We start from the raw sequence: 27,149 nt of genomic DNA on the forward strand, positions 1-27,149 counted from the left end.
GCCATGGCCATCACTACTAGTTTTTGCAACTGACGTGTAGTTAGAATCTGTGTATATTCAGCTGTACATTATAGCGTATACTTTGTTGTATATTTCAGGTCTGTAGGATCACGTCTCGCCATGGCCTGCGTGCCTACATTGTAGGGCGACTGGTGCTTCACTCTTCCTACTTAACTGTAATCATCAATCAAGGAAATATTGTTTCCAACTTGTTATCAGCTGCTTCTAGGTTTTCTCCATGGCCGGCACAAACTCCTCCCCGTCCGCCGCCGCCATGGACTCCGCACCTCGCCGGGCTCTCTTTTCTCCACGGCGCCCGCCGCCACCACCGCCTCGGCCTCCTCCTCTACTTCCTCTCCGCCGTTCGTCTTCGGTACAACACCCTCTCTCTTCAGCAGCAGCTTCGCCTCTGCCGGATCGCAGTTTGCGCCTCTCTTCTCCTTTGCCCCTACGGCGCCGCCGCCCTCTGCTCCCCGCCTCTCCATCTACAACGACCACATCTCCAACCACATCAAGTTTCTTCTCAACCCTGCGGATCACAACTACCACAAAAATGGAAATCCTTCTTCCTCATGGTTCTCATTCGCCACGGCGTCAAGTTCCTCATCGAGCATCCTCCTCCTCCCAACGCTGATGTCGCCTACCTTGAGCTCGATGCCCATGTCATTCTCTGGATCTCCGCCACGCTCGCCGACTCTATGGTGGATCACGTCGTCGGCGCCACCAACACCTTCGCCCTTTGGCACAAGATCAAGGATTTCTTCCTCACCAACCGTGCTGCCCGGTTCATGGTCCTCAACCGGCAGTATCGCAACCTCAAGCAGAGTGATCTTTCCGTGGCCGAGTACGCGCGGCGCATGAAACTCCTCACCGACGGCCTCGCCGACATCGAGCACGCTGTCACCGAGGTGGATCTTCGCACTCAGTTCCTTCACGGCCTCGACAAGTGCCTCGACACCATCAGGGTCGTTTTCGGCGACCAGGAGCTGCCCTTCGACACCGTCCTCTCTCGGGTCATCCTGGCCGAGGAATCCCAGGCGCAGCACGCCGTGAGGAGAGCGCCTCGACGTTTGCGCTCCCCGGCGGTGACCGCGGCCAGAGCAGTGGCTCTGGTGGTTGTGCTCGTGGCTCCGGCGATGACTGCGCCAACGACTGCCAGGGCCATCTTCCCCAGCAGCAGTCCGGCCCTGGTCGTGGACGCGGAGATCGCTCGGCCGATGGCGGTGACCGTGGCCACGGACGCGGCCGTGGCCGTGGGCGTGGTCGAGGCGACCAATCGGGTCACGGCTCTAGACCCCAGCTCCAGTTCTCGCCGTTCACCGGTTACTTTGCGCCCTACGGCATGGCGCTCCCCTCGCCATGCTCTGGTTGGGTGCCGCCCAATGCCGCCAGCGTGCTTGGCCCGCGCCCGGGCTCCCATGCACACGCCTACCCGGTGTACCAGCCTTCACCGCCTCCTCCGTCCTACCCACCCCAACCACCGTCATGGGAGCACCTTGCCATGCTCAACGCCGCCTACAGCAACTCTGGCTTCCCCACCAATCCCAACGCCGAGTGGTACCTCGACAGCGGCGCATCTTCCCATGTGACAGGCACTCAAGGTAACCTCGCCATGTCTAGTTCTTCTTTAAAGCATGTTCCTCGTAGCATTCTTGTTGGCAATGGTCACTCGCTTCCCGTCACTGCCACCGGCTCCACCACCCTCCCCCCTCATGATTTTAAGCTTACAGATATTCTTGTCTCCCCCAATGTCGTCACTAGTCTTATTTCTGTCCGCAAGTTTACTAAGGACAATTCTTACTCCATTGAATTTTATCCGTGTGGTTTTCTTGTGAAGGATCTACGCACTCGGAAAGTTCTCATGATCTCCGCTAGCACCGGCGACCTCTACCCCTTCATCGGCAATAAACCGGCACGGGCGGCCGCTTTCTTCACCACTTCCTCGGCATTGTGGCACCGAAGACTTGGACATCCAAGCGCTCACACTCCCTCCACATTGTCTCACGACTTTCTTAGTATTTGTAATAAGGAACCGCACTCTCTATGTAGTGCATGCCAACTAGGGCGCCAACCACGTCTCCCTTTTCCTTCCTCTACTAGCAAAACATGTGCTCCTTTTCAGTTAATTCATTGTGATTTGTGGACTTCTCCGGTTGTAAGCTTCTCTGGATATCAATACTACCTCATTGTGTTGGATGTTACACGCATTATTCGTGGTCTTTTCCTAAGCGCCACAAGTCTGACAACTCCAGCCTTCTCTAACGCTTCTTCACATATGTCCACACTCAATTTCATGTCATAATCCAAAGCATGCAATGTGACAACGGTGGTGAGTTTATCAACTCTTCCCTCCGCTCCTTCTTCTCTTCCAATGGCGTTGTCTATCGCTTTTCTTGCCCCCACACCTCCCCCCAAAATGGTAAAGCCGAACGACTCATTCACACAACAAATGACATCGTCCGCATGCTTTTACTCCAAGCCAAGCTCACTCCCCCATTTTGGGTCGGGGCCCTCCACACCGCCACGTACTTACTAAACCGCCGCCCTCTCGTGCCATTGCACCTCACACACCATACTTGAAGGAAATATGCCCTAGAGGCAATAATAAAGTTATTATTTATTTCCTTATATCATGATAAATGTTTATTATTCATGCTAGAATTGTATTAACCGGAAACATAATACATTTGTGAATACATAGACAAACAGAGTGTCACTAGTATGCCTCTACTTGACTAGCTCGTTGATCAAAGATGGTTATGTTTCCTAGCCATAGACATGAGTTGTCATTTGATTAACGGGATCACATCATTAGGAGAATGATGTGATTGACTTGACCCATTCCGTTAGCTTAGCACTTGATTGTTTAGTTTGTTGCTATTGCTTTCTTCATAACTTAAACATGTTCCTATGACTATGAGATTATGCAACTCCCGTTTACCGTAGGAACACTTTGTGTGCTACCAAACGTCACAACGTAACTGGGTGATTATAAAGGTGCTCTACAGGTGTCTCCGAAGGTACTTATTGGGTTGGCATATTTCAAGATTAGGATTTGTCACTCCGATTGTCGGAGAGGTATCTCTGGGCCCTCTCGGTAATGCACATCACTTAAGCCTTGCAAGCATTGCAACTAATGAGTTAGTTGCGGAATGATGTATTACGGAACGAGTAAAGAGACTTGCCAGTAACGAGATTGAACTAGGTATTGGAATACCGACGATCGAATCTCGGGCAAGTAACATACCGATGACAAAGGGAACAAACATATGTTGTTATGCAGTTTGACCGATAAAGATCTTCGTAGAATATGTAGGAACCAATATGAGCATCCAGGTTCCGCTATTGGTTATTGACCAGAGACGTGTCTCGGTCATGTCTACATAGTTCTCGAACCTGTAGGGTCCACACGCTTAAAGTTCGGTGACGATCGTAATTAGGGTTTTTGTGTTTTGATGTACCGAAGGTTGTTAGGAGTCCCGGATGTGATCACGGACATGACGAGGAGTCTCGAAATGGTCGAGACATAAATATTGATATATTGAAAGCCTATATTTGGATATCGGAATCGTTCCGGGTAAAATCGGGATTTTACCGGAGTACCGGGGGGTTACCGGAACCCCCCCGGGGGTTAATGGGCCTACATGGGCCCTAAGGGAGAAGAGGAGGGCTGGCCAGGACAGGCCACGCGCCCCCTCCCCCTAGTCCGAATAGGACAAGGAAGGGGGGGCGGCGCCCCTTTCCTCTTTCCCCTTCCCCTTTCCTTCTCCAACAAGGCAAGAGGGGGGAGTCCTACTCCCAGTGGGAGTAGGACTCCTCCAGGCGCACCCCTAGGGGCCGGCCGCACCTCCCCCCTTCCCTCCTTTATATACGGGGGCAGGGGAGCACCCCATGACACACAAGTTGATCTTCGTGATCGTCCCTTAGCCGTGTGCGGTGCCCCCTTCCACCATATTCCACCTCGGTCATATCGTAGCGGTGCTTAGGCGAAGCCCTGCGTCGGTAGAACATCATCACCGTCATCACGCCGTCGTGCTGACGAAACTCTCCCTCAACACTCGGCTGGATCAGAGCTCGAGGGACGTCACCGAGTTGAACGTGTGCAGAACTCGAAGGTGCCGTACGTTCGGTACTTAGATCGGTCGGATCGGGAAGACGTACGACTACTTCCTCTACGTTGTGTCAACGCTTCTGTTGCCGGTCTACGAGGGTACGTAGACAACACTCTCCCCTCTCGTTGCTATGCATCACCATGATCTTGCGTGTGCGTAGGAATTTTTTTGAAATTACTACGTTCCCCAACAATGGCATCCGAGCCAGGTTTTATGCGTTGATGTTGTATGCACGAGTAGAACACAAGTGAGTTGTGGGCGATATAAGTCATACTGCTTACCAGCATGTCATACTTTGGTTCGGCGGTATTGTTGGATGAAGCGGACCGGACCGACATTACGCGTACGCTTACGCGAGACTGGTTCTACCGACGTGCTTTGCACACATGTGGCTGGCGGGTGTCAGTTTCTCCAACTTTAGTTGAATCGAGTGTGGCTACACCCGGTCCTTGCGAAGGTTAAAACAGCACCAACTTGACAAACTATCGTTGTGGTTTTGATGCTTAGGTAAGAACGGTTCTTGCTAAGCCCGTAGCAGCCATGTAAAACTTGCAACAACAAAGTAGAGGACGTCTAACTTGTTTTTGCAGGGCATGTTGTGATGTGATATGGTTAAGACATGATGCTAAATTTTATTGTACGAGATGATCATGTTTTGTAACCGAGTTATCGGCAACTGGCAGGAGCCATATGGTTGTCGCTTTATTGTATGCAATGCAATCACGCTGTAATACTTTACTTTATCACTAAGCGGTAGCGATAGTCGTGGAAGCATAAGATTGGCGAGACGACAACGATGCTGCGATGGAGATCAAGGTGTCGCACCGGTGACGATGGTGATCATGACGGTACTTCGGAGATGGAGATCACAAGTACAAGATGATGATGGCCATATCATATCACTTATATTGATTGCATGTGATGTTTATCTTTTATGCATCTTATCTTGCTTTGATTGATGGTAGCATTATAAGATGATCTCTCACTAAATTTCAAGATAAAAGTGTTCTCCCTGAGTATGCACCGTTGCCAAAGTTCGTCGTGCCCAGACACCACGTGATGATCGGGTGTGATAAGCTCTACGTCCATCTACAACGGGTGCAAGCCAGTTTTGCACATGCAGAATACTCAGGTTAAACTTGACGAGCCTAGCATATGCAGATATGGCCTCAGAACACTGAGATCGAAAGGTCGAGCGTGAATCATATAGTAGATATGATCAACATATTGATGTTCACCATTGAAAGCTACTCCATTTCACGTGATGATCGGTTATGGTTTAGTTGATTTGGATCACGTGATCACTTAAAAGATTAGAGGGATGTCTTTCTAAGTGGGAGTTCTTAAGTAATATGATTAATTGAACTTAAATTTATCATGAACTTAGTACCTGATAGTATCTTGCTTGTCTATGTTTGATTGTAGATAGATGGCCCGTGCTGTTGTGCCGTTGAATTTTAATGCATTTCTTGAGAAAGCAAAGTTGAAAGATGATGATAGCAATTACACGGACTGGGTCCGTAACTTGAGGATTATCCTCATTGCTGCATAGAAGAATTACGTCCTGGAAGTACCGCTGGGTGCCAGGCCTGCTGCTGGAGCAACACCAGATGTTATGAACGTCTGGCAGAGCAAAGCTGATGCTACTCGATAGTTCAGTGTGCCATGCTTTACGGCTTAGAATCGGGACTTCAACGACGTTTTGAACGTCATGGAGCATATGAGATGTTCCAGGAGTTGAAGTTAATATTTCAAGCAAATGCCCGGATTGAGAGATATGAAGTCTCCAATAAGTTCTATAGCTGCAAGATGGAGGAGAATAGTTCTGTCAGTGAACATATACTCAAAATGTCTGGGTATCATTATCACTTGACTCAACTGGGAGTTAATCTTCCTGTTGATAGTGTCATTGACAGAGTTCTTCAATCACTGCCACCAAGCTACAAGAGCTTCGTGATGAACTATAACATGCAAGGGATGGATAAGACGATTCCCGAGCTCTTCGCAATGCTAAAGGCTGCGGAGGTAGAAATCAAGAAGGAGCATCAAGTGTTGATGGTCAACAAGACCGCCAGTTTCAAGAAAAAGGGTAAAGGGAAGAAGAAGGGGAACTTCAAGAAGAACAGCAAGCAAGTTGCTGCTCAGGAGAAGAAACCCAAATCTGGACCTAAGCCTGAAACTGAGTGCTTCTACTACAAGCAGACTGGACACTGGAAGCGGAACTGCCCCAAGTATTTGGTAGATAAGAAGGATGGCAAGGTGAACAAAGGTATATGTGATATACATGTTATTGATGTGTACCTTACTAGAGCTCACAGTAGCACCTGGGTATTTGATACTGGTTCGGTTGCTGATATTTGCAACTCAAAACAGGGACTATGGATTAAGCGAACACTGGTGAAGGACGAGGTGACGATGCGTGTGGGAAATGGTTCCAAAGTCGATGTGATCGCAGTCGGCACGCTACCTCTACATCTACCTTCGGGATTAGTATTAGACCTAAATAATTGTTATTTGGTGCCAGCGTTGACCATGAACATTATATATGGATCTTGTTTGATGTGAGACGGTTATTCATTTAAATCATAGAATAATGGTTGTTCTATTTATATGAGTAATATCTTTTATGGTCATGCACCCCTGAAGAGTGGTCTATTTTTGATGAATCTCGATAGTAGTGATACAAATATTCATAATGTTGAAGCCAAAAGATAGAGAGTTGATAATGATAGTGCAACTTATTTGTGGCACTGCCGTTTAGGTCATATCGGTATAAAGCGCATGAAGAAACTCCATACTGATGGAGTTTTGGAATCACTTGATTATGAATCACTTGGTACCTGCGAACCGTGCCTCATGGGCAAGATGGCTAAAACATCGTTCTCCGGTACTATGGAGAGAGCAACAGATTTGTTGGAAATCATACATACAGATGTATGTGGTCCGATGAATGTTGAGGCTTGTGGCAGATATCGTTATTTTCTCACATTCACAGATGATTTAAGCAGATATGGGTATATCTACTTAATGAAGCATAAGTCTGAAACATTTGAAAAGTTCAAAGAATTTCAGAGTGAAGTTGAAAATCATCGTAACAAGAAAATAAAGTTTCTACGATCTGATCGTGGAGGAGAATATTTGAGTTACGAGTTTGGTCTACATTTGAAACAATGCTGAATAGTTTCGCAACTCACGCCACCCGGAAACACCACAGCGTAATGGTGTGTCCGAACGTCGTAATTGTACTTTACTAGATATGGTGCAATCTATGATGTCTCTTACTGATTTACCGCTATCGTTTTGGGGTTATGCTTTAGAGACGGCTGCATTCATGTTAAATAGGGCACAATCAAAATCCGTTGAGACGACGCCTTATGAACTGTGGTTTGGCAAGAAACCAAAGTTGTCGTTTCTGAAAGTTTGGGGCTGCGATGCTTATGTGAAAAAGCTTCAACCTGATAAGCTCGAACCCAAATCGGAGAAATGTGTCTTCATAGGATACCCAAAGGAGACTGTTGGAAACACCTTCTATCACAGATCCGAAGGCAAGACATTCATTGCTAAGAATGTATCCTTTCTAGAGAAGGAGTTTCTCTCGAAAGAAGTGAGTGTGAGGAAAGTAGAACTTGATGAGATAATTGTACCTGCTCCCTTATTGGAAAGTAGTACATCACGGAAACCGGTTTCTGTGACACCTATACCAATTAGTGAGGAAGCTAATGATAATGATCATGAAACTTCAGATCAAGTTACTACCGAACCTCGTAGATCAACCAGAGTAAGATCCGCACCAGAGTGGTACGGTAATCCTGTTCTGGAAGTCATGCTACTAGATCATGATGAACCTACGAACTATGAAGAAGCGATGGTGAGCCCAGATTCCGCAAAATGGCTAGAAGCCATGAAATCTGAGATGGGATCCATGTATGAGAATAAAGTGTGGACTTTGGTTGACTTGCCCGTTGATCGACAAGCAATTGAGAATAAATGGATCTTCAAGAAGACTGACGCTGACGGTAATGTTACTGTCTACAAAGCTCGACTTGTTGCGAAAGGTTTTCGACAAGTTCAAGGGATTGACTACGATGAGACCTTCTCACCCGTAGCGATGCTTAAGTCTGTCCGAATCATGTTAGCGATTGCCGCATTTTATGATTATGAAATTTGGTAGATGGATGTCAAAACTGCATTCCCGAATGGATTTCTGGAAGAAGAGTTGTATATGATGCAACCAGAAGGTTTTGTCGATCCAAAGGGAGCTAACAAAGTGTGCAAGCTCCAGCGATCATTTATGGAGTGGTGCAAGCCTCTCGGAGTTGGAATAAACGCTTTGATAGTGTGATCAAAGCATTTGGTTTTGTACAAACTTTTGGAGAAGCCTGTATTTACAAGAAAGTGATTGGGAGCTCTATAGCATTTCTGATATTATATGTGGATGACATATTACTGATTGGAAATGATATAGAATTTCTGGATAGTATAAAGGGATACTTGAATAAGAGTTTTTCAATGAAAGACCTCGGTGAAGCTACTTACATATTGGGCATTAAGATCCATAGAGATAGATCAAGACGCTTAATTGGACTTTCACAAAGCACATACCTTGACAAAGTTTTGAAGAAGTTCAAAATGGATCAAGCAAAGAAAGGGTTCTTGCCTGTGTTACAAGGTGTGAAGTTGAGTAAGACTCAATGTCCGACCACCGCAGAAGATAGAGAGAAAATGAAAGATGTTCCCTATGCTTCAGCCATAGGCTCTATCATGGATGCAATGCTGTGTACCAGACCTGATGTGTGCCTTGCTATAAGTCTAGCAGGGAGGTACCAAAGTAATCCAGGAGTGGATCACTGGACAGCGGTCAAGAACATCCTGAAGTACCTGAAAAGGACTAAGGATATGTTTCTCGTATATGGAGGTGACAAAGAGCTCATCGTAAATGGTTACATAGATGCAAGCTTTGACACTGATCCGGACGATTCTAAATCGCAAACCGGATACGTGTTTATATTGAACGGTGGAGCTGTCAGTTAGTGCAGTTCTAAACAAAGCGTCGTGACGGGATCTACATGTGAAGCGGAGTACATAGCTGCTTCAGAAGCAGCAAATGAAGGAGTCTGGATGAAGGAGTTCATATCCAATCTAGGTGTCATACCTAATGCATCGGGTCCAATGAAAATCTTTTGTGACAATACTCGTGCAATTGCCTTGGCGAAGGAATCCAGATTTCACAAGAGAACTAAGCACATCAAGAGGCGCTTCAATTCCATTCGGAATTTAGTCCAAGTGGGAGACATAGAAATTTTCAAGATACATACGGATCTGAATGTTGCAGACCCGCTGACTAAGCCTCTTCCACGAGCAAAACATGATCAGCACCAAGGCTCCATGGGTGTTAGAATCATTACTGTGTAATCTAGATTATTGACTCTAGTGCAAGTGGGAGACTGAAGGAAATATGCCCTAGAGGCAATAATAAAGTTATTATTTATTTCCTTATATCATGATAAATGTTTATTATTCATGCTAGAATTGTGTTAACCGGAAACATAATACATGTGTGAATACATAGACAAACAGAGTGTCACTAGTATGCCTCTACTTGACTAGCTCGTTGATCAAAGATGGTTATGTTTCCTAGCCATAGACATGAGTTGTCATTTGATTAACGGGATCACATCATTAGGAGAATGATGTGATTGACTTGACCCATTCCATTAGCTTAGCACTTGATCGTTTAGTTTGTTGCTATTGCTTTCTTCATAACTTATACATGTTCCTATGACTATGAGATTATGCAACTCCCGTTTACCGGAGGAACACTTTGTGTGCTACCAAACGTCACAACGTAACTGGGTGATTATAAAGGTGCTCTATAGGTGTCTCCGAAGGTACTTGTTGGGTTGGCATATTTCAAGATTAGGATTTGTCACTCCGATTGTCGGAGAGGTATCTCTGGGCCCTCTCGGTAATGCACATCACTTAAGCCTTGCAAGCATTGCAACTAATGAGTTAGTTGCGGAATGATGTATTACGGAATGAGTAAAGAGACTTGCCGGTAACGAGATTGAACTAGGTATTGGAATACCGACGATCGAATCTCGGGCAAGTAACATACCGATGACAAAAGGAACAAACGTATGTTGCTATGCGGTTTGACCGATAAAGATCTTCGTAGAATGTGTAGGAACCAATATGAGCATACAGGTTCCGCTATTGGTTATTGACCGGAGACGTGTCTCGGTCATGTCTGCATAGTTCTCGAACCCATAGGGTCCGCACGCTTAAAGTTCGGTGATGATCGTAATTAGGGTTTTTGTGTTTTGATGTACCGAAGGTTGTTCGGAGTTCCGGATGTGATCATGGACATGACGAGGAGTCTCGAAATGGCCGAGACATAAAGATTGATATATTGGAAGCCTATATTTGGATATCGGAATCGTTCTAGGTGAAACCGGGATTTTACCGGAGTACCGGGGGGTTACCGGAACCCCCCCGGGGGTTAATGGGCCTACATGGGCCCTAAGGGAGAAGAGGAGGGCTGGCCAGGGCAGGCCGCGCGCCCCCTCCCCCCTAGTCCGAATAGGACAAGGAAGGGGGGGCGGCGCCCCCTTTCCTCTTTCCCCCTTCCCCTTTCCTTCTCCAACAAGGCAAGAGGGAGGAGTCCTACTCCCGGTGGGAGTAGGACTCCTCCAGGCGCACCCCTAGGGGCCGGCCGCACCTCCCCCCTCCCTCCTTTATATACGGGGGCAGGGGAACACCCCATGACACACAAGTTGATCTTCGTGATCGTTCCTTAGCCGTGTGCGGTGCCCTCTTCCACCATATTCCACCTCGGTCATATCATAGCGGTGGTTAGGCGAAGCCCTGCGTCGGTAGAACATCATCACCATCATCACGCCGTCGTGCTGAGGAAACTCTCCCTCAACACTCGGCTGGATCGGAGCTCGAGGGACGTCACTGAGTTGAACGTGTGCAGAACTCGGAGGTGCCGTACGTTCGGTACTTGGATCGGTCGGATCGGGAAGACGTACGACTACTTCCTCTACATTGTGTCAACGCTTCCGTTGCTGGTCTACGAGGGTACATAGACAACACTCTCCCCTCTCGTTGCTATGCATCACCATGATCTTGCGTGTGCGTTGGAATTTTTTTAAAATTACTACGTTCCCCAACAATACTACCTTCTCCATGGTGCACACTCCGACTATTCACACTTACGGGTTTTTGGGTGTTTGTGTTTCTCAAATTTATATGCCACCACCGACCACAAACTTGCTCCCCGCTCCTCCCGCTGCATCTTCCTCGGATACCCCCTCGAGCACAAAGGCTACTGGTGCTACGACCTCACCACTCGCCACGTCGTCGTGTCCCGCCATGTCACGTTTGATGAAAACGTGTTCCCATACATGCCCACACTGCCATGGCACACCACATCCACGACCACAGAAAATCCCCATGCAAAACAGCCCCCACCGGATCTCTTGGATCGCCCGCACCTACCTCCACCTACTTCGGACGGGGCCCTGCCACCACCACCTGCGACTTGGCCGCCCAATCCTGCAACGTCCTCCCCCACCCACCCCGCCATGTGCTCGCTCACCCCTGGCTCGCCCCCACTCGTTACTGGTCCTCCTCGTCCAGCGTGCCTGTCTCCCCAACCACCCCTTGATCTCCCTCGCGATCTGTTCCCACCAGCCCGCCTGCCACCGCATCTGCCTCGGATCCCACGCCCTCTGCAGCTGCGTCGCCTGCCCCTGTCCCCACCGAATCTGCCTCGCTTTTCGCACCATCCACTCCGCCTGCGCCACGCCTTCCTCGCCATGCTATTTCGGTTCAGCCACCCAACAATGCACACAGAATGTCCACATGCACTAAAACCGGTTATCTCATGCCCAAGCGACTCCTTCTTGCTGATGCTACTTCCGACACGATTTCTCCCATCCCACCCACCTACAAATCCGCTCTCAAAGACCCCCATTGGCACCAGGCAATGCTCGATGAATACAATGCTTTAATGAACAACTTTACTTGGTCGTTGGTGCCTAAACCTGCAGGTGTCAATATTGTCACGGACAAGTGGATTTTTCGTCACAAATTCAACCCGGATGGTCCTCTTGCTCGCTACAAGGCTCGGTGGGTCGTGCGTGGCTTTACTCAACAAGAGGGTGTGGATTATGGTGAAACTTTCAGCCCCGTGGTCGAACCAGCAACTATCCGTGTGGTACTCAGCATTGCTACTTCTCGCTCATGGCCTATTCACCAGCTCGATGTCAAAAATGCATTTCTTCATGGGGATCTCAACGAGACAGTGTACTACAGTCAACTTTCGGGGTTCGTGGACAACTCCAAACCGGATCATGTTTGCCTTCTTCGCAAGTCTCTCTACGGCCTTAAGCAAGCCCCCAGGACTTGGTTTCTCCGGTTTCAGGAATTTCTTCTTCACTTGGGATTTCGGGCATCAAAGAGTGACTCCTCTCTTTTCATCATGCACCATGGTAACTCCATTGCGTACTTGCTCGTTTACGTTGATGATATCATACTTACGGCTAGCTCTTCTTCCACCCTCACATATATCATCAACTCTCTCAAGTCCGAGTTCTCCATGACTGACTTGGGTGCACTCCATCACTTTTTGGGCATTAATGTCACGACCAACTCGTCCGGCCTCTTCTTGTGCCAACAACAGTACACCCTAGAGATTCTAGAGTGCGCCAAGATGCTCAATTGCAAGCCGGTTTCCACACCCATCGACACGAGCTCCAAGATGTCCTCTCACACCGGCGCCCTTCTCTCCAACCCTACGCATTACCGTAGCCTTGCCGGTGCACTCCAATATCTCACTCTTACACGCCCCGGCATAGCCTATGTCGTTCAACAAGTGTGCCTCTTCATGCATGCCCCTTGGGATACACACATGCCACTTGTCAAACAGCTTTTGTGCTACCTCAAAGGCACGTCTCATTACAGCCTACAGCTGTAAAAATCCCCCTCCATGGATCTTCTTGCTTACACCGACGCCGATTGGGCAGGTTGCCCGGACACCCGCAAGTCCACTTCAGGGTTTTGTGTGTTTCTTGGTGACAACCTCATTTCCTGGTCTTTGAAGAGGCAACCTACCATCTCGCGTTCAAGTGCCGAAGCTGAGTACAGGGGCATCACAAACTGTGTGGCTGAGTCATGCTGGTTACGTCAACTTCTCCATGAGCTCAAGCTCCCTCCGAATCGTGCCACCCTTGTATATTGTGACAATGTCAGTGCTTCTTACCTCGCCAGCAACCCAGTTCAACATCAACGTACCAATCATATTGAGATCGACTTGCACTTTGTTCGTGACCGTGTGGCTCTCGGTGAAGCTCGTGTTCTACACGTTCCATCCAGCTCTAAGTATGCTGACATTTTCATGAAGGGTTTGCCGTCTCCAGTCTTCACAGATTTTCGCAGCAGCCTGAACATCCTTCCCAATGGAGTTCTGGCTGAGGGGGGGGGGGGGCTGTTAGAATCTGTGTATATTCAGCTATACATTGTAGCATATACTTTGTTGTATATTCCTGGTTTGTAGGACCACACCTCGCCATGGCCTGCGTGCCTACATTGTAGGGCGACTGGTGCTCCACTCTCCCTACTTAACCTCTGTACTCTGTAACTGTAATCATCAATCAAGGAAATATTGTTTCCAACTCGTGTTGTTGCAATTTCTCTCATCGCAACAACAATTCTGTTCACCCGCGGAAAAAAGGCTCGGTTGTAGGATCTGGATCCTAGAGACAAGTCGCCTCTCCTGCTCCTGCCAAGCTCCCGTTGAGTCCGCCGCCTCCCCGAACTGCTCCGACCGCCTCAACCTCCTGTCGAGTCGCCGCCTCCCCATGTTTCTCCGACTGCCGCCGCCGTCGTGCTTCTCTGACGAGATGCACATTGTTGCAAGGCGTGCAACTAGAGATATCGAGCTCCCCCGTCAAGCTGTCGCCTCTCCGTGCTGCTCCGATTGCCTCCACCATCGCTTGGCGCCAGCAAGCACGCCTACGGGCTTCTCTAACAAGATGCTGCCACTAGAATGCTCTCTGCAACATGTTTGTTGTTGCAAAAGTTTTCTGTAACAAGAGCTCTGTTGCAAAAAAATACGGTAGAAAATGGCCAACAACGTTTTCTGCAACACATTCTCTATTGCAAATATTTTTCGCAACATTACTTTTGTTGTAAAGATTTTTTTAGAAAAATAAATGAATTCTTTGTGGTGGTTGCAACAACCATCTTGTTGTAGAAGGCCTTTAGCAACACCACTCTTGTTGCAAAGAGGTGACTGCTTACGTGGGTAGATCAAATGGCCATTAACGTGTCCATCTAATGGTCAGCGAGGCAACGAATATTTTCTTATTATCCCCCGGCTGGCCCGTCGGGTCGCCCAAAATATTATTGGTTATTAGAAAATATAATGAGAAAATTCCATATAGTAATCCAAAAAACGAAACCGTAAGGTTTCATAGGATTTTCCCCCTTAAGAACTCATTTGTACAATCTAATGTGAAGAAGAATACTACTATGTTTTTTTTGGAATAATTGAACTACCATATAAGTTGCGCATGGATGGGCGTAAGTAAAACCGCGCATCTGTTTTCCAGAAAAAAACCTCTAGTTGCACGTGCATTGGGGCGCATGTGTTTTTTGAGAAATACTTTCAATCTATTCATCAATTGTCGAGATAGTACAAAGAACACCAAAATTAAAAATTACATCCAGATCCATAATCCACCTAGCGACGACGAGAAGCACTGGAGTAAGCTGAAGGCGCGCCACCGTAATCGCCCCTCCCTCATCAGAGCCGGGCAAACATATTGTAGCAGACAGTCGGGAAGTCGTCGTGCTAAGGCCCTAAGGACCAATGCACTAGAATAACAACCGCTGCCGATGAAGAGAAGCTTAGAACGGAGGGATTCAACCTGTAGACACACGATCACTGACGAACGCAAACCAAATCCACGTGTATCCACTTTAGGAAAACGTCAGCCGAATCCTGCGAGATCCGCCAGAGACAAATATCCACATGCTCTCAAATGATGCAAGAAGCACCGCCGGAACGGGGACTAGGCGGGAAGTACCTTATTCCATCTACAAAGAGTCGTCGCTGCCTCATCTTTCTGAATAGGATACAAACCCTAACAAACTTAGAAAAACATTAGAAAACGAAAACCTAGCGCCAGCAAAGGCCGGGGTCCACCGCGTCTCCATGGCCCTAAGACCACAGATGACGAGGAAGACTGACGGCAACGCCAACGGGAGGCACAGGCCAAGCGCTGGTGGCGGCGAGGAGGCGAGTTACAAGAGAGTTTCCGTCGTCAGTCGTACATGTGATTGAACTTTTTTCACATGGTACAACTGAAGTTGCTCATGTACACAAGCATAAACTCACCTTATGAAGGCGCGCGCGCACACACACACCTTACCCTATGAGCACCTCAACTAAGCCAACATAGCATTTTGAGATTGACGAAGTCGGTATAGACGTCTCATAGTCGATGGAAATTTTCCTCTCATTGAACGAACATCGCCGTAAAGTCTGAAATAAACCTAGAAAAATGCAAGCACCAATGTCAAATCTAGGACTTGAACTCTGATGGGCTGGGGATACCACTGTCCTCCTAACCATCCAATCACAGGTTGGTCCCATGTGATTGCACTTTCGTTACAACACATGCAATTACACATGGGAAGATGGGTCGTTCCGGTAGTAGTAGTTTTGCCACAAAAAAGAAGGAAAAATGCACTGATGCATCCTCGTGCACATCACCCACCGTCGTTCAGCTCGTTCATGTTGTTGCTGTCGACAATCCCATCGCGTGCATAGTTGTACGTGAGAGCAGGCATTCAGAACCCCGCCCTTTGCGATCCCGCATCAGGAGAAGGGCGATCTTGTCGCATTCGACATCACCATGTCAACTGAAGTCGAGAAGAAGGCTGCCATCGCCATCCTGCGACTTTGAGTGAATAGGGTAAAACTATTACTTTTCAGGTTATGGTTCCAAAAAACTACTGGATTTTTGTTTGTCATTGATAACTACCGAAAGTGTGGCTGGCTATTTCAAAAAACCCAAACTGCTCATTGCTAACATATTAACATGTTTTCTGACAGCGGTGGCCTGCCAGTTAGGCCATGTGCGGGTGGGGGGGGGGGTGGATCAGCGCCCGTTAGCTGATCGGTGCAGGTGGAACCAACTGGCTCTGTCATAAGTAGATCGACCCATCACTATCTCCCTCACTCCCATGCTCTCACTCCTCTCGCTCTCACTCTTCTCTCTGGCTCCGCCTAGCTCGCCGCCACCGCTAATAACACCAGTGCTCGCCTCCTTCCGCCATGCCTTCCTGGAATGACGGCGGATCGAGCTCCAAGACTGACTTCGACATCACCAACATGGATATGGGGCAGTGAGGACATTTTTTTGGCTGAGCTAGGGTTAGGGTTCTTGTCGAGCTATGTTTAGTGTAATTGGGGATTTGCTCTATTGTTGTTTTTGTGGATGCAGGAGACCCGAAGACCATTGTAGAGCCCCTTTTCTGTGGCCAACTTGAGGAATCTAAACCCAAATGCATGCTACACCACATGAGGCCTATCAAGTGCGTGGCCTTTGAAGAATTTTCATAGGAAGATGTTTTTATGGATGTCCAACGTAGGTTATCTAGCAACCTTTCTCTCAAGTTAGCACCAAATCTATGAATTATATCTGTGCTATTTCTGAAACATGCACTAGGTAGCAAAATTATTTTTTGTAACCGAATATGCCTGGTAGTATAAGTAGCAGATTCAGTGATATGTGTTTGAACGTGATGCATTAGTATGAGTAGCAGATGCAACTGAATATTTCCAAATGCATTAGTATAAGTAACTGAATATGCCTGAACCCATGCATTAGTATAAGTAGCAGATTCAAGCTAAACCCATGCATTAGTATAAGTAGCAGATTCAAGCCATTCAGGGCTAGCAGATTCTAGTATTTTGAATGTATACACTTTGACAAAAAAATATGTTCATGTTAACGATGTTATGTATTAGCTGTAGTTTGTCTATTATCATCTTCATGTTAACAATTTATTATATGCTTGTTGACAATTAGGCAGTGTGAATTGTTATGTAATTATGCACTTGCAATTGCTGGGAGGAGGTGTGAACTGTGGTGCTGTTGAGTGGCTTGATAGGCCTCACCCTCCTATTCTTCAGAATTGTTTGTCAAAGTTGTGGGAAATGTGTCATGAGCAGAATTGTGGAAGGGTTATTGCCAAGCAGGCATATGAGAAACATTGAGGCAAGCTTAAGAAGGACAATAAGAAACTGGGCACTAAGTATAGCAAGCTTGTGGATGATGTTTCCAAGATGTTTGCTTGGCAAGATGGGAAGATGGACTACATGGAGTACTAGAAGGCAGTAGAGGAGGAAGAGTTTTAGAAGAGAAAGAAAGATATAGAGGAGAATGCTAAGTTGAAGGCGCATATGGAAAAGTTTATAGAGCCAAGCTAACATTATCCCCATGAAGGCCATGAAGGAGATTGAAGTGGATAGAGATCTACTTAAAAAAGAGAAGGTGAAGCTTGAGCATGCGAGTGGTGAGCTATTGAAAGATGATTATGGGAGCAAGGAGAAGTTAGAGAAAAGTCAAGACCATCATGAAGTAATGAACTGGTAGTTGTGGTGGTTAAGTACATCTTAGGCCTTTATAAGTAGGTGGCCTAAGAATTTGATGCTTGATTTGAGGTGTACATTTTGGGGAATGGGAAGTTAACTAGGGCTTTGTCAATGTATTTGAACTCTAGTGTATTATGTTAGAAACTTTTATGCCAAGTTATTATGTAAGTTGTAACGAGTCTTCAACTTAAGTTAGAACCTTTATGTCAAACAACGAGATTAAGATGTGGTAGGGGTTTTCTGTCAAACACGTTTAAGTGGCTAAGCGGAATCCCACCTCTCGTATAATCCGTTCATTTTAGATCTGATGGTTAAGAGGGAAAGTTTCCAGATTTTCACTAAACAAGCATTTTCACCCGATACGTTGCCAAAAACCTAGGCCTTTTTACCCACTCTCCTACCACTTTGTCAATAAAAAGCCCACCTTGCCCTAAAGAAAAACAGAAAAAAAAACCACCTCAACCTCTCCCACTCAGAACAGCCCCTCTCTAGCTAGATGGATCCAGAGCTTGGAGAGCTCACTGATGAAGACGACGAGGCCTCCAGCACAGCACTGGTGCAGAGGAGGCGGATGCAGAGGGCTCCAGAGCAGATGCAGAGGCAAAGGGCACAGCCGGAGGCTCCCAGGCCTCCGCCGCCAGCACGCAGGCGTTCCCGCGAGTCCCTGGAGTACAACTGTACGAGAGCCGTTTGTCCGACACAAGGTCCTGGTCTCCTGGAGCACTGCACTCCAGTTGAGTTTCAGCGTGTTTGCTTCCGTTTATACTTCCAGAATTTGTAATACTACAAATACACTAAATAAAGAGCAAACTGAATTTGCTCGACACTGTTCATGTTACAAACTATACACTGCTAGTAAGGTAGTAACACTGTTCATGTTACAAACCAAAGACACAAAATTCAGAGATATTGTTACACTGAATTACCGTCGCCGAACTCGATTATACTCCTCCAGTCGTAAGAGCGCCAATTATTCCACCTCTTCTCTTGCACAGAATTATTCCAGTCAGTAAGATCGTGGTCCACCGAAGATTGGTCTCATGAACCTGTCGTCGAACTTCCTCCAGTAGATGTGCACCGTGTGGATGGGTCTCTCCAACATCATTGATATGCTTCTCTTGGCTTGGACGAAGCCACTTCCACTCCCCGACGCGTCTTCGTCGCCGAGAAACGGCAGGATGAACTCGTCCTTCGGCGAGTTGCTTCCCGTGCTGCGGCCTCCCGCCGGCTCCCGGTGCCGATGCTGCGGGAGCATGGCGCTTATCAATGGCCTTGTCAAGAAGCCAAACACCTGAAATGATCAGAATGTATCAGCTTCTATGTGCCGTGTATAGCTTTTGCCGATAGAACATCATGTAACGAAAAGCGTGGGATTCGGTTACTACCAAGGTTGTGAAAAATACTACGACGATTGTACTGGTGATGATGGTTGCATGGACTGGATCCAGTGTTACACCTGAAAATGTGAACTGAAAAGCATGCAAAATGTTCAGCAAACCACTTGTCTTCTCGTATATCTTGAAGGCGGCCGGATGATGAGAGGACGTACCTGATTGTATGCTAGCGCAATTGAAACGGCGCCTCTCATGAGCCCGGCCCACCAAATCACGATCTTCACATGATTAGAGAATTTTGAGTACATCATTCAGAGGATTTTCTACCAGGGAATAATCATTGGTTTAGAAGCAACCTGGTGCTTGAATGTGATTGGTGCTTTTTCAGAATTCCCACTCATAAAATTTGAAAGGATCGAAAGAGGGAAAACAAACGCGGCCCGTCCCAGCAAAATGAGTGAAATGATGACACCGAAAATACCAACTGAGGTCTTGAAGCTGGCACAGTAACAAAGTATGTCTCTGAGAAATGCTTTAAGGTAAAAAAAATTCGAAACGGAGGTAACTTTTTTTAAATTGAATGCTTTAAGGTAATTTTTTTTTGAAACGGAGGTAACTTTTTTTGGAATTGAATGCTTTAAGGTAACTTGAGAGAAGTGATTAGTTCTTTGGCACTACAAAAAAAAAGAGACATGCATGCTTTGTTGCTCACCTTGCCTGTGTTGTCTTCCATTTATCCATGTCAAGGGCATCCATTCCAACATAAAGAAAGATAAAGGTCTCAGCGATGAATGATAGTGTCGCAAATATGTGCCTGTAGTCACATCATTTACATTACTATTACTTCCAACACATGTTTTTCATCAAAACAGGTTAACCAAAATAAAACACATAAGTTAGCAGTGGCTTTGAAAGCCATACAGATAATTTAGTAATACAGAAACAGCAGAGTAATAGCACCTTGTCGTGATTCGGGAGCTCTCTGTTACATTATGCCATGCGTAGTGGGACATGACGATGCCGCAAAAGAAAACAGTCAAAATCCCACTCAGACTTAACAACTGCCAAAATGAATGTTTGCTCAGGTGCATTGTGGACAAGCATATGAACCGTCAGAAGTTAAGCTCTCATGGAATTACCTCTCCTAACATATACGATAAATAAGCCATGAGAGCCATTAAAGCGACCTCCCGGTCAGTCGAGTGCCTGCAAAATCAGGGGAGGAATTTAGAACATAAAAGCGCAGAAGATGGACGGAAACCAACTAATGTGCTAGTATTCTGCTACTTGCCTGCCAAAATACAGCGCTTTGAGAACATAAGCAGTGAACAGTCCGATCTGATATCATTCGGGAAACAAAAGTATGAAAACTAAATTGGTGCCATGGTTCCGGAAAAATTATGTAACACCATGATTATAAATATCACAAAATTAGATTGTTAAAAAATAGTGTCCTTACTGTGGCGCCAAGGATAGTACTAGTTGCAAAAAGATAGAGGAAATCTCCGATAACTTTTAGCACCGCCCCGCTTTTGATCTTAGTGATATCCATATTCTTTATAGCATTGAATAGGACCACAGATGTTGCATCATTGACAACTCCTTCTCCGAAGACCAAGCTGTACAACCTTGGTGTTTCATCTTGGCTTATGACCTGAGTTTGAGCTCAAGAGATTGAACGTATGTTTAGAAAAATTTATAGTGGAGAAAACACTCGAGAGGTTACATAGAACTCGAACATCCAACGGACCTGCAGTGTGCACACAGTATCTGTCGAAGAAAATATGACTCCTAGTGCTGCAATTCAAAAATCAGACCCAAACTGATTAATTTGAAGCAAAAGGAAGTGGCCCAAAAAAATCACAAATGCAGAAGTAAGGACCTAGATAATCCACCGCGTCAAGTTTGCCAAAACCAACTTTTGGGAGGAGCCAGTAGAAACCTGATATCAAGAAAAGTGGTATTTAGGCAGATTGTTAGTATGATGCACAAAATATCTCCCTTGAAAAATGGTTACCAGTGCATAAAAGAGTATAAGTGAAGACAGTTAAAAAAAAAGGATTGGACCAACAGCACAGCTCGCGAACATTGCCGCAATCCTGAGACCCTGGATCACATTGTCACTCGATGCAAATTCTCCAAGCATCCAACGAAAGATCGTCACTTGAGCGAAAAGACAAAACCCAATCTTTCGCTGCTTGGTGCACCATTCAGGGTGCGAGAGCCGCGGAAGGGGGCGATGAATTTGATAATCCCAACTCCAAAACAAGGAACAAAAAGTTTGTTCCACGCGATTGTCGCCTACACATGCCAGAATGTGTTGAAGGAGACAAAACCAACCCATATTCATGCCTGATTTCCGAATGCCGATGGATGCGAAACCAAGTTCACAATATCTACACAGACCTCACTAGTATGGAATTGCCCTTTTGTGAGCAGAATCTTCCATGTCATGGTCATGTAGTATGTTCTTCACTCATGTAAAGTTGGTTGACTTGCACTCAGTTTAGCAGCTAAGTCTTGCAAATTTATAAGTATTTCTCTTGCAATGTGTGAAGTACACATGCCCACGCAAGACATGCAAGAAAAGTCGAATAATCAGCAAAGAGGTAGTACCTGCGGAAACTATTGCGACCGAGATGAAAACACCGAATACCCCAAAGGACATGATGGTGAGGAAATTATGGAAGAACTGCTTCTTCTTGACCTGAAACCTGCAAAGAAGAGCCATGGACAGTTGGACACAAGACTCAGTAAAGTACTGAAGAGCTGGTAAATTATTTAGTACCTCCATACAGAGCAGAGTTAACAAAGCTGGTAAAGATATATACATACCCGGCGTTGAAGATTATTGGCGGAAGAACGTAGATGAAGAAGAGCTGCTCGTCGAACCTCAGGATGTGCGAGTTCCTGCCTTTGCTCAGCAGGAAGATGAGAGCCCCAACAATGCACCCCTGCCATGAAACACAGAAGCAGAGAGAAATCAGGACGTCTCGCCACGATGATGGATGTTCCCTGAAATGTGCGTGTGTGTTGGGGATGAGACGAGACGCCGTGTCGTACGATGATAAGCGCGGTGATGGACTCGTTGACCCATTTGTTCTCCTCGAGGAGGTGGCCGGCGACGAGGCAGAGGCAGAGCACCGCCGTGAACACGCAGATGGACACCACGGTGCCGCTGCTCCCCCCCGTCGACGCCGCCACCACCAGCTCGTCCCACAGCGAGGAAGCCGCCATGTGCCGCGCGCATAGGTGTAGCTCTCGCTCCGGGTTGGCTTCAGATCACCGCCGCCGCCTGCTCCGCCCTCTTCTTCGCTAGCTGCCTCTGTACGTACGCGCGACGAGCAGAGAGCTCTAACCCTGTCTACCTTCTCTGTTTCTCGTACTATTCCTACGTTTGGGTGCCGCTGTGAGTGTGGTGACGCGTGATTTTGGCGCGAGGCGGCGGCGATCGGTTTGGAGTTCGAGGAGGGGGCGGCACGCGTGGCCGGGAGTGCCTGCGTGGCGGGTGAGCTGGTACGGTCACATGGTGCCACGCCTGGACTCTGGATGGCGTTGAAGGGCCCTGACACGACCTGTTTTTTCTGCAGGAAGGGATTAAAGAACTTATTTTGTGTGTGTGGTGGGACTAAACAACCTTGATACGACTGGTGCGTTCTGCTTGGGGCCCACAAAGCTCTGACATAGTAAAAGGGTTCGGTGCATTTTTTTTATCCAACTAATAAATGTTACACTCATAGTATGATGCAACATGGTTCAAACGTCTCATTGTCATTCATTCTGCCATATCAAATAGATGACACCGACGAAATCTTTTTACTTTTTCGGCCTTAAAAATATTTTATTTTTTAAATAAAAATCCGATAAAAATCGTTTTTATCACTGAATCCGTCTTGATAAAAATCATTTTCATCACATATTGATATGTTTCAACGTTTTTTAGGTCAAAAGTTGCCATGATGTTACATTGAAGTTATCATAGTATTTATAGTAAAGTTGTCATGATATGTTTCATTTATTATTTTTAAAAGTGTCGATTGGGCTCCGCGATCAAGCCCCGGAAGAGGGCAAGGTAGCATGATTTGACATAATAGGCATCAAACGTTGTCGAAGCACATCTAGCTCGTCAATCAATAGGATGGGGCGAAGAGGCCGCCATAATACCACATCTTGCACTAGGGCGCCGGGTCCAAGAGGACAATGAATATCCTCCACCCATGCGCGAACCATCAGCTACTGGCATATAATGTGGTCCCTATGTCTACGCTAAGAACATGTTCGTAGACTAGTGGTGCCTACTCTGTGACACACTTCCTATGATTCCAAGGGCCAGTCTAGAAGTCTTATCCCTGAAGATTTGGAGAGCCTCCACATCAACGGAAAGGTGCACGTTACACCATTGACGGGAGGGGGCAGTCCATCTTGCTTTAAGTTCTAAACTTAGTAAAATACTCGTATTTTTAGAATTTATTTAGACTTTTCAAGGATATTCATTTAGCGAGGATGATACCTCGTCGATATTAGGTGACTATTGTGACTTAGTCAATGATAAGATTTGCCTGCTTGGTCTCTTGAAGTTAAGTGGAAACAACATCTCATTGACTGTGATATGACTATGGTGACTTCATCAATGACTTGCCTGCTCCGTCTCTCAAAGTTTGGCGCTTCATCGACCTGTACTATGGTGACTTTGTCAATCAAGATGGAGCATGCATGCGCATTCATAGAAATGAGTGTATGTGCATGCATAAATGTTGGGGAACGTTGCATGAAAAACAAAAAAATTCTACGCACACGCAAGATCTATCCATAAAGATGCATAGCAACGAGAGGGACAGTATGTCTACGTACCCTCGTAGACCGTAAAGAGGAAGCGTTTAACAACACAGTTGATGTAGTCGAACACCTTCACGATCCAACTGATCAAGTACCGAACATACGACACCTCCAGCACATGTTCAGCTCGATGACGTCCTCACCTTCTTGATCCAGCAAGACGCGCGAAGTAGTAGATGAGTTCGGGCAGCACGACGCCGTGGTGACGGTGGTGGTGAAATTGTTCCCGCAGGGCTTCGTCGTGTACTGCGGAAAACTAGACGGAGGACTAAACTATGGAGAGGGGCGTGATGACCCACAACTATAGGAGATCAATTGTATCTCTTTTCGATAAGTAATAGTGTCGAACCGAATGTGGAGCAGAAGGAAATGACAAGTGATTTTCAGCAAGGTAATGTCTGCAAGTGCTGAAATTGTAAGTAGCAGAGCAGTTTGATAGCAAGATAATTTGTAACGAGCAAGTAACGATAATAGTAAGCAATGTGCAGCAATCCTTTTGAGGAAAATGACAGGCCAAAACGGTTTCTTATGATAAGCAAAGTGTTCTTGAGGGTACACGGGATTTTCATCTAGTCACTTTCACCATGTTGGTTTGATTCGTGTTCGCTACTTTGATAATTTGATACGTGTGTGGACCGGTGCTTAGGTGCTGTTCTTACTTGAACAAACCTCCTACTTATGGTTCACCATCCCGCAAGCATCCACAACTACGAGAAAAGTATTAAGAATAAATTCTAATCATAGCATTAAACTTTTGGATCCAATCGGCCTCTTACGGAATAGCGCATAAACTGGGGTTTAAGCTTCTGTCACTCTCGCAATCCATCATCTAATTGCTACTCCATAATGCATTCCCTTAGGCCCAAATATGGTGAAGTGTCATGTAGTATACGTTCACATGACACCGCTAAGGGAATCACAACATACATACTATCAAAATATCGAACACATATCAAGTTCACATGATTACTTGCAACATGATTTCTCCCGTGACCTCAAGAACAAAAGTAACTACTCACAAATGATAATCATGCTCAAAATCAGAGGGGTATTAAATAGCATATTGAATTTGAACATATAATCTTCCACCAAATAAACCATATAGTAATCAACTACAAGATGTAATCAACACTACTAGTCACCGACAAGCACCAATTTATAGTTCCGGTAACAAGATTGAACATAAGAGATGAACTAGGGTTTGAGATGAGATGATGCTGTTGAAGATATTGATGGAGATTTCCCTCCCCAAGATGGGAGAGTTGTTGGTGATGATGATGATGATTTCCCCCTCTGGGAGGGAAATTTCTTCGGCGGAATCGCTCCGCCGGAGGGCAAAAATGCTCCTGCCCAAGTTCCGCCTCGAGACCGTGGCGCTCCATCCTGAAAGTCCTCTCCTTATTTTTTCTAGGTCAAAATGACTTACATACCAGAAGATGGGCACCGAAGGTGGGCCTGGGTGAGCACAACCCACTAGGGCACGCCTGGGCTCCCTGGTGTGCCCAAGAGGGTTGTGCCCACCTGGTGGGCCTCCTCCGTGAAGTTTCAGATTGTTTGGACTTGTGCAAAATAGGTACCCTGACGTAGCTTTTTCAGGTCCAGATTTCCAGCTGCCGGAATTCTCCCCCTTTGTGTATACCTTGCATATTATGAGAGAAAAGGCATTAGAATTATACCAAAAAGCATTATTATGGATAAAAACATCATAAATAACAGTAGGAAAACATGATGCAAAATGGACGTATCAGCTCCCCCAAACTTAGACCTTGCTTGTCCTCAAGCGAAAACTCAAATCGAAAAACATGTTGATACGTCTCCAACGTATCTATAATTTTTTATTGTTCCATGTTGTTATATTATCAACCTTGGATGTTTGATAATCATTTTATAGTCATTTTATATCATTTTTTGTACTAACCTATTGACATAGTGCCAAGTGTCAGTTGTTGTTTTTTTGCATGTTTTTATATCGCGGAAAATGAATACCAAAAGGAATCCAAATGCCATGAAACTTTACGGAGATTTTTTATGGACCAGAAGACACCTAATGGGCCAAGGCTGTGCCTGGGGGGTGCTCCGAGGAGAGCACAACCCACGAGGGCGTGCCAGGAGGCCCAGGCGCGCCCTGGTAGGTTGTGCCCACCTCGGGTGCCCCCTGGACCGCCTCTTTACTCTATAAATACCTCAATATTCTAGAAACCCTAGTGGAGTCGACAAAAATCAATTCCAGCTGCCGCACAGTCCAGAACCACCAGATCCAATTTAGACACCATCACGGATGGGGTTCACCACCTCCATTGGTGCCTCTCCGATGACGAGTCAGTAGTTCTTTGTAGACCTTTGGGTCCGTAGTTAGTAGCTAGATGGATTCCTCTCTCTTGTTTGATTCTCAATACAATGATGTCTTGGAGATCCATATGATGTAACTCTTTTTGCTTGGGATCGGATGAACTTCGAGTTTATGATCAGATCTATCTTTTTATATCCATGAAAGTATTTGAGTTTCTTTGATCTCTTTTATGCATGATTGCTTATAGCCTCGTATTTCTTCTCCGATATCTGGGTTTTGTTTCACCAACTTGATCTATTTATCTTGCAATGGGGAGAGGTCCTTTGTAGTGGGTTCGATCTTATGGTGCTTGATCTCAGTGACAAAAGGCGAACCGTGATAACCCACAAGTATAGGGGATCGCAACAGTTTTTGAGGGTAGAGTATTCAACCCAAAATTATTGATTCAACACAAGGGGAGCCAAAGAATATTCTCAAGTATTAGCAGCTGAGTTGTCAATTCAACCACACCTGGAAACTTAATATCTACAGCAAGGTATTTAGTAGCTAAGTAATATCATAGTAGTGGTAACGGTGGCAAAAGTAATGGTAGCAGTTTTGGTTTTATAGTGTTTGTAACTGTAGCAACGGAAACGTAAATAAGCGAAGAATAGTATATGAAAAGCTCGTAGGCAATGGACTGGTGATGGATAATTATGTCGGATACAATCAATCATGCAATAGTTATATCATAGGGTGACACAGAACTAGCTCCAGTTCATCAATATAATATAGGCATGTATTCCGAATATAGTCATACATGCTTATGGAAAAGAACTTGCATGACATCTTTTGTCCTACCCTCCCGTGGCAGCGGGGTCCTATTGGAAACTAAGGGATATTAAGGCCTCCTTTTAATAGAGTACCAG

At 46.1% G+C, this 27,149-nt stretch overlaps 1 protein-coding gene and 1 pseudogene across 1 annotated transcript; one reads left to right on the plus strand and one right to left on the minus strand.

Annotated features, from left to right (window-relative positions):
- Positions 1-553: 553 nt before the first annotated feature.
- On the plus strand, positions 554-16,087 carry LOC147959090 (uncharacterized; annotated as a pseudogene).
- Positions 16,088-18,540: 2,453 nt separating this feature from the next.
- On the minus strand, positions 18,541-22,528 carry NHX3 (Na+/H+ (sodium hydrogen) exchanger 3). Its single transcript, XM_048684642.2, has 14 exons — positions 22,179-22,528; positions 21,951-22,069; positions 21,732-21,829; positions 20,998-21,057; positions 20,866-20,912; positions 20,575-20,769; positions 20,407-20,453; positions 20,255-20,321; positions 20,076-20,176; positions 19,828-19,929; positions 19,472-19,613; positions 19,331-19,393; positions 19,167-19,250; positions 18,541-19,072 (listed from the first exon to the last, which is right to left on the minus strand). The coding sequence occupies exons 1-14, from the start codon at positions 22,350-22,352 to the stop codon at positions 18,788-18,790; spliced, it is 1,584 nt and encodes a 527-aa protein (XP_048540599.2). The 5' UTR covers positions 22,353-22,528; the 3' UTR covers positions 18,541-18,787.
- Positions 22,529-27,149: the final 4,621 nt, after the last annotated feature.

This window comes from Triticum urartu, chromosome 7A (assembly GCF_056163025.1).
Source record: "Triticum urartu cultivar PI428250 chromosome 7A, HENAU_Tu73, whole genome shotgun sequence".
In the NCBI taxonomy this organism is placed as follows: Eukaryota; Viridiplantae; Streptophyta; class Magnoliopsida; order Poales; family Poaceae; genus Triticum; species Triticum urartu.

Bases quoted from the DNA above. Each gene is read 5' to 3' on its own strand.
- NHX3 (XM_048684642.2), bottom strand. From the start codon at position 22,352: ATGGCGGCTTCCTCGCTGTGGGACGAGCTGGTGGTGGCGGCGTCGACG. The intron at 22,070-22,178 runs GTACGACACGGC...GTTTCATGGCAG, and splicing joins CCATCACCGCGCTTATCATC to GGGTGCATTGTTGGGGCTCT. The intron at 19,073-19,166 runs GTAGTAACCGAA...TGATCATTTCAG, and splicing joins TAGTATTTTTCACAACCTTG to GTGTTTGGCTTCTTGACAAG.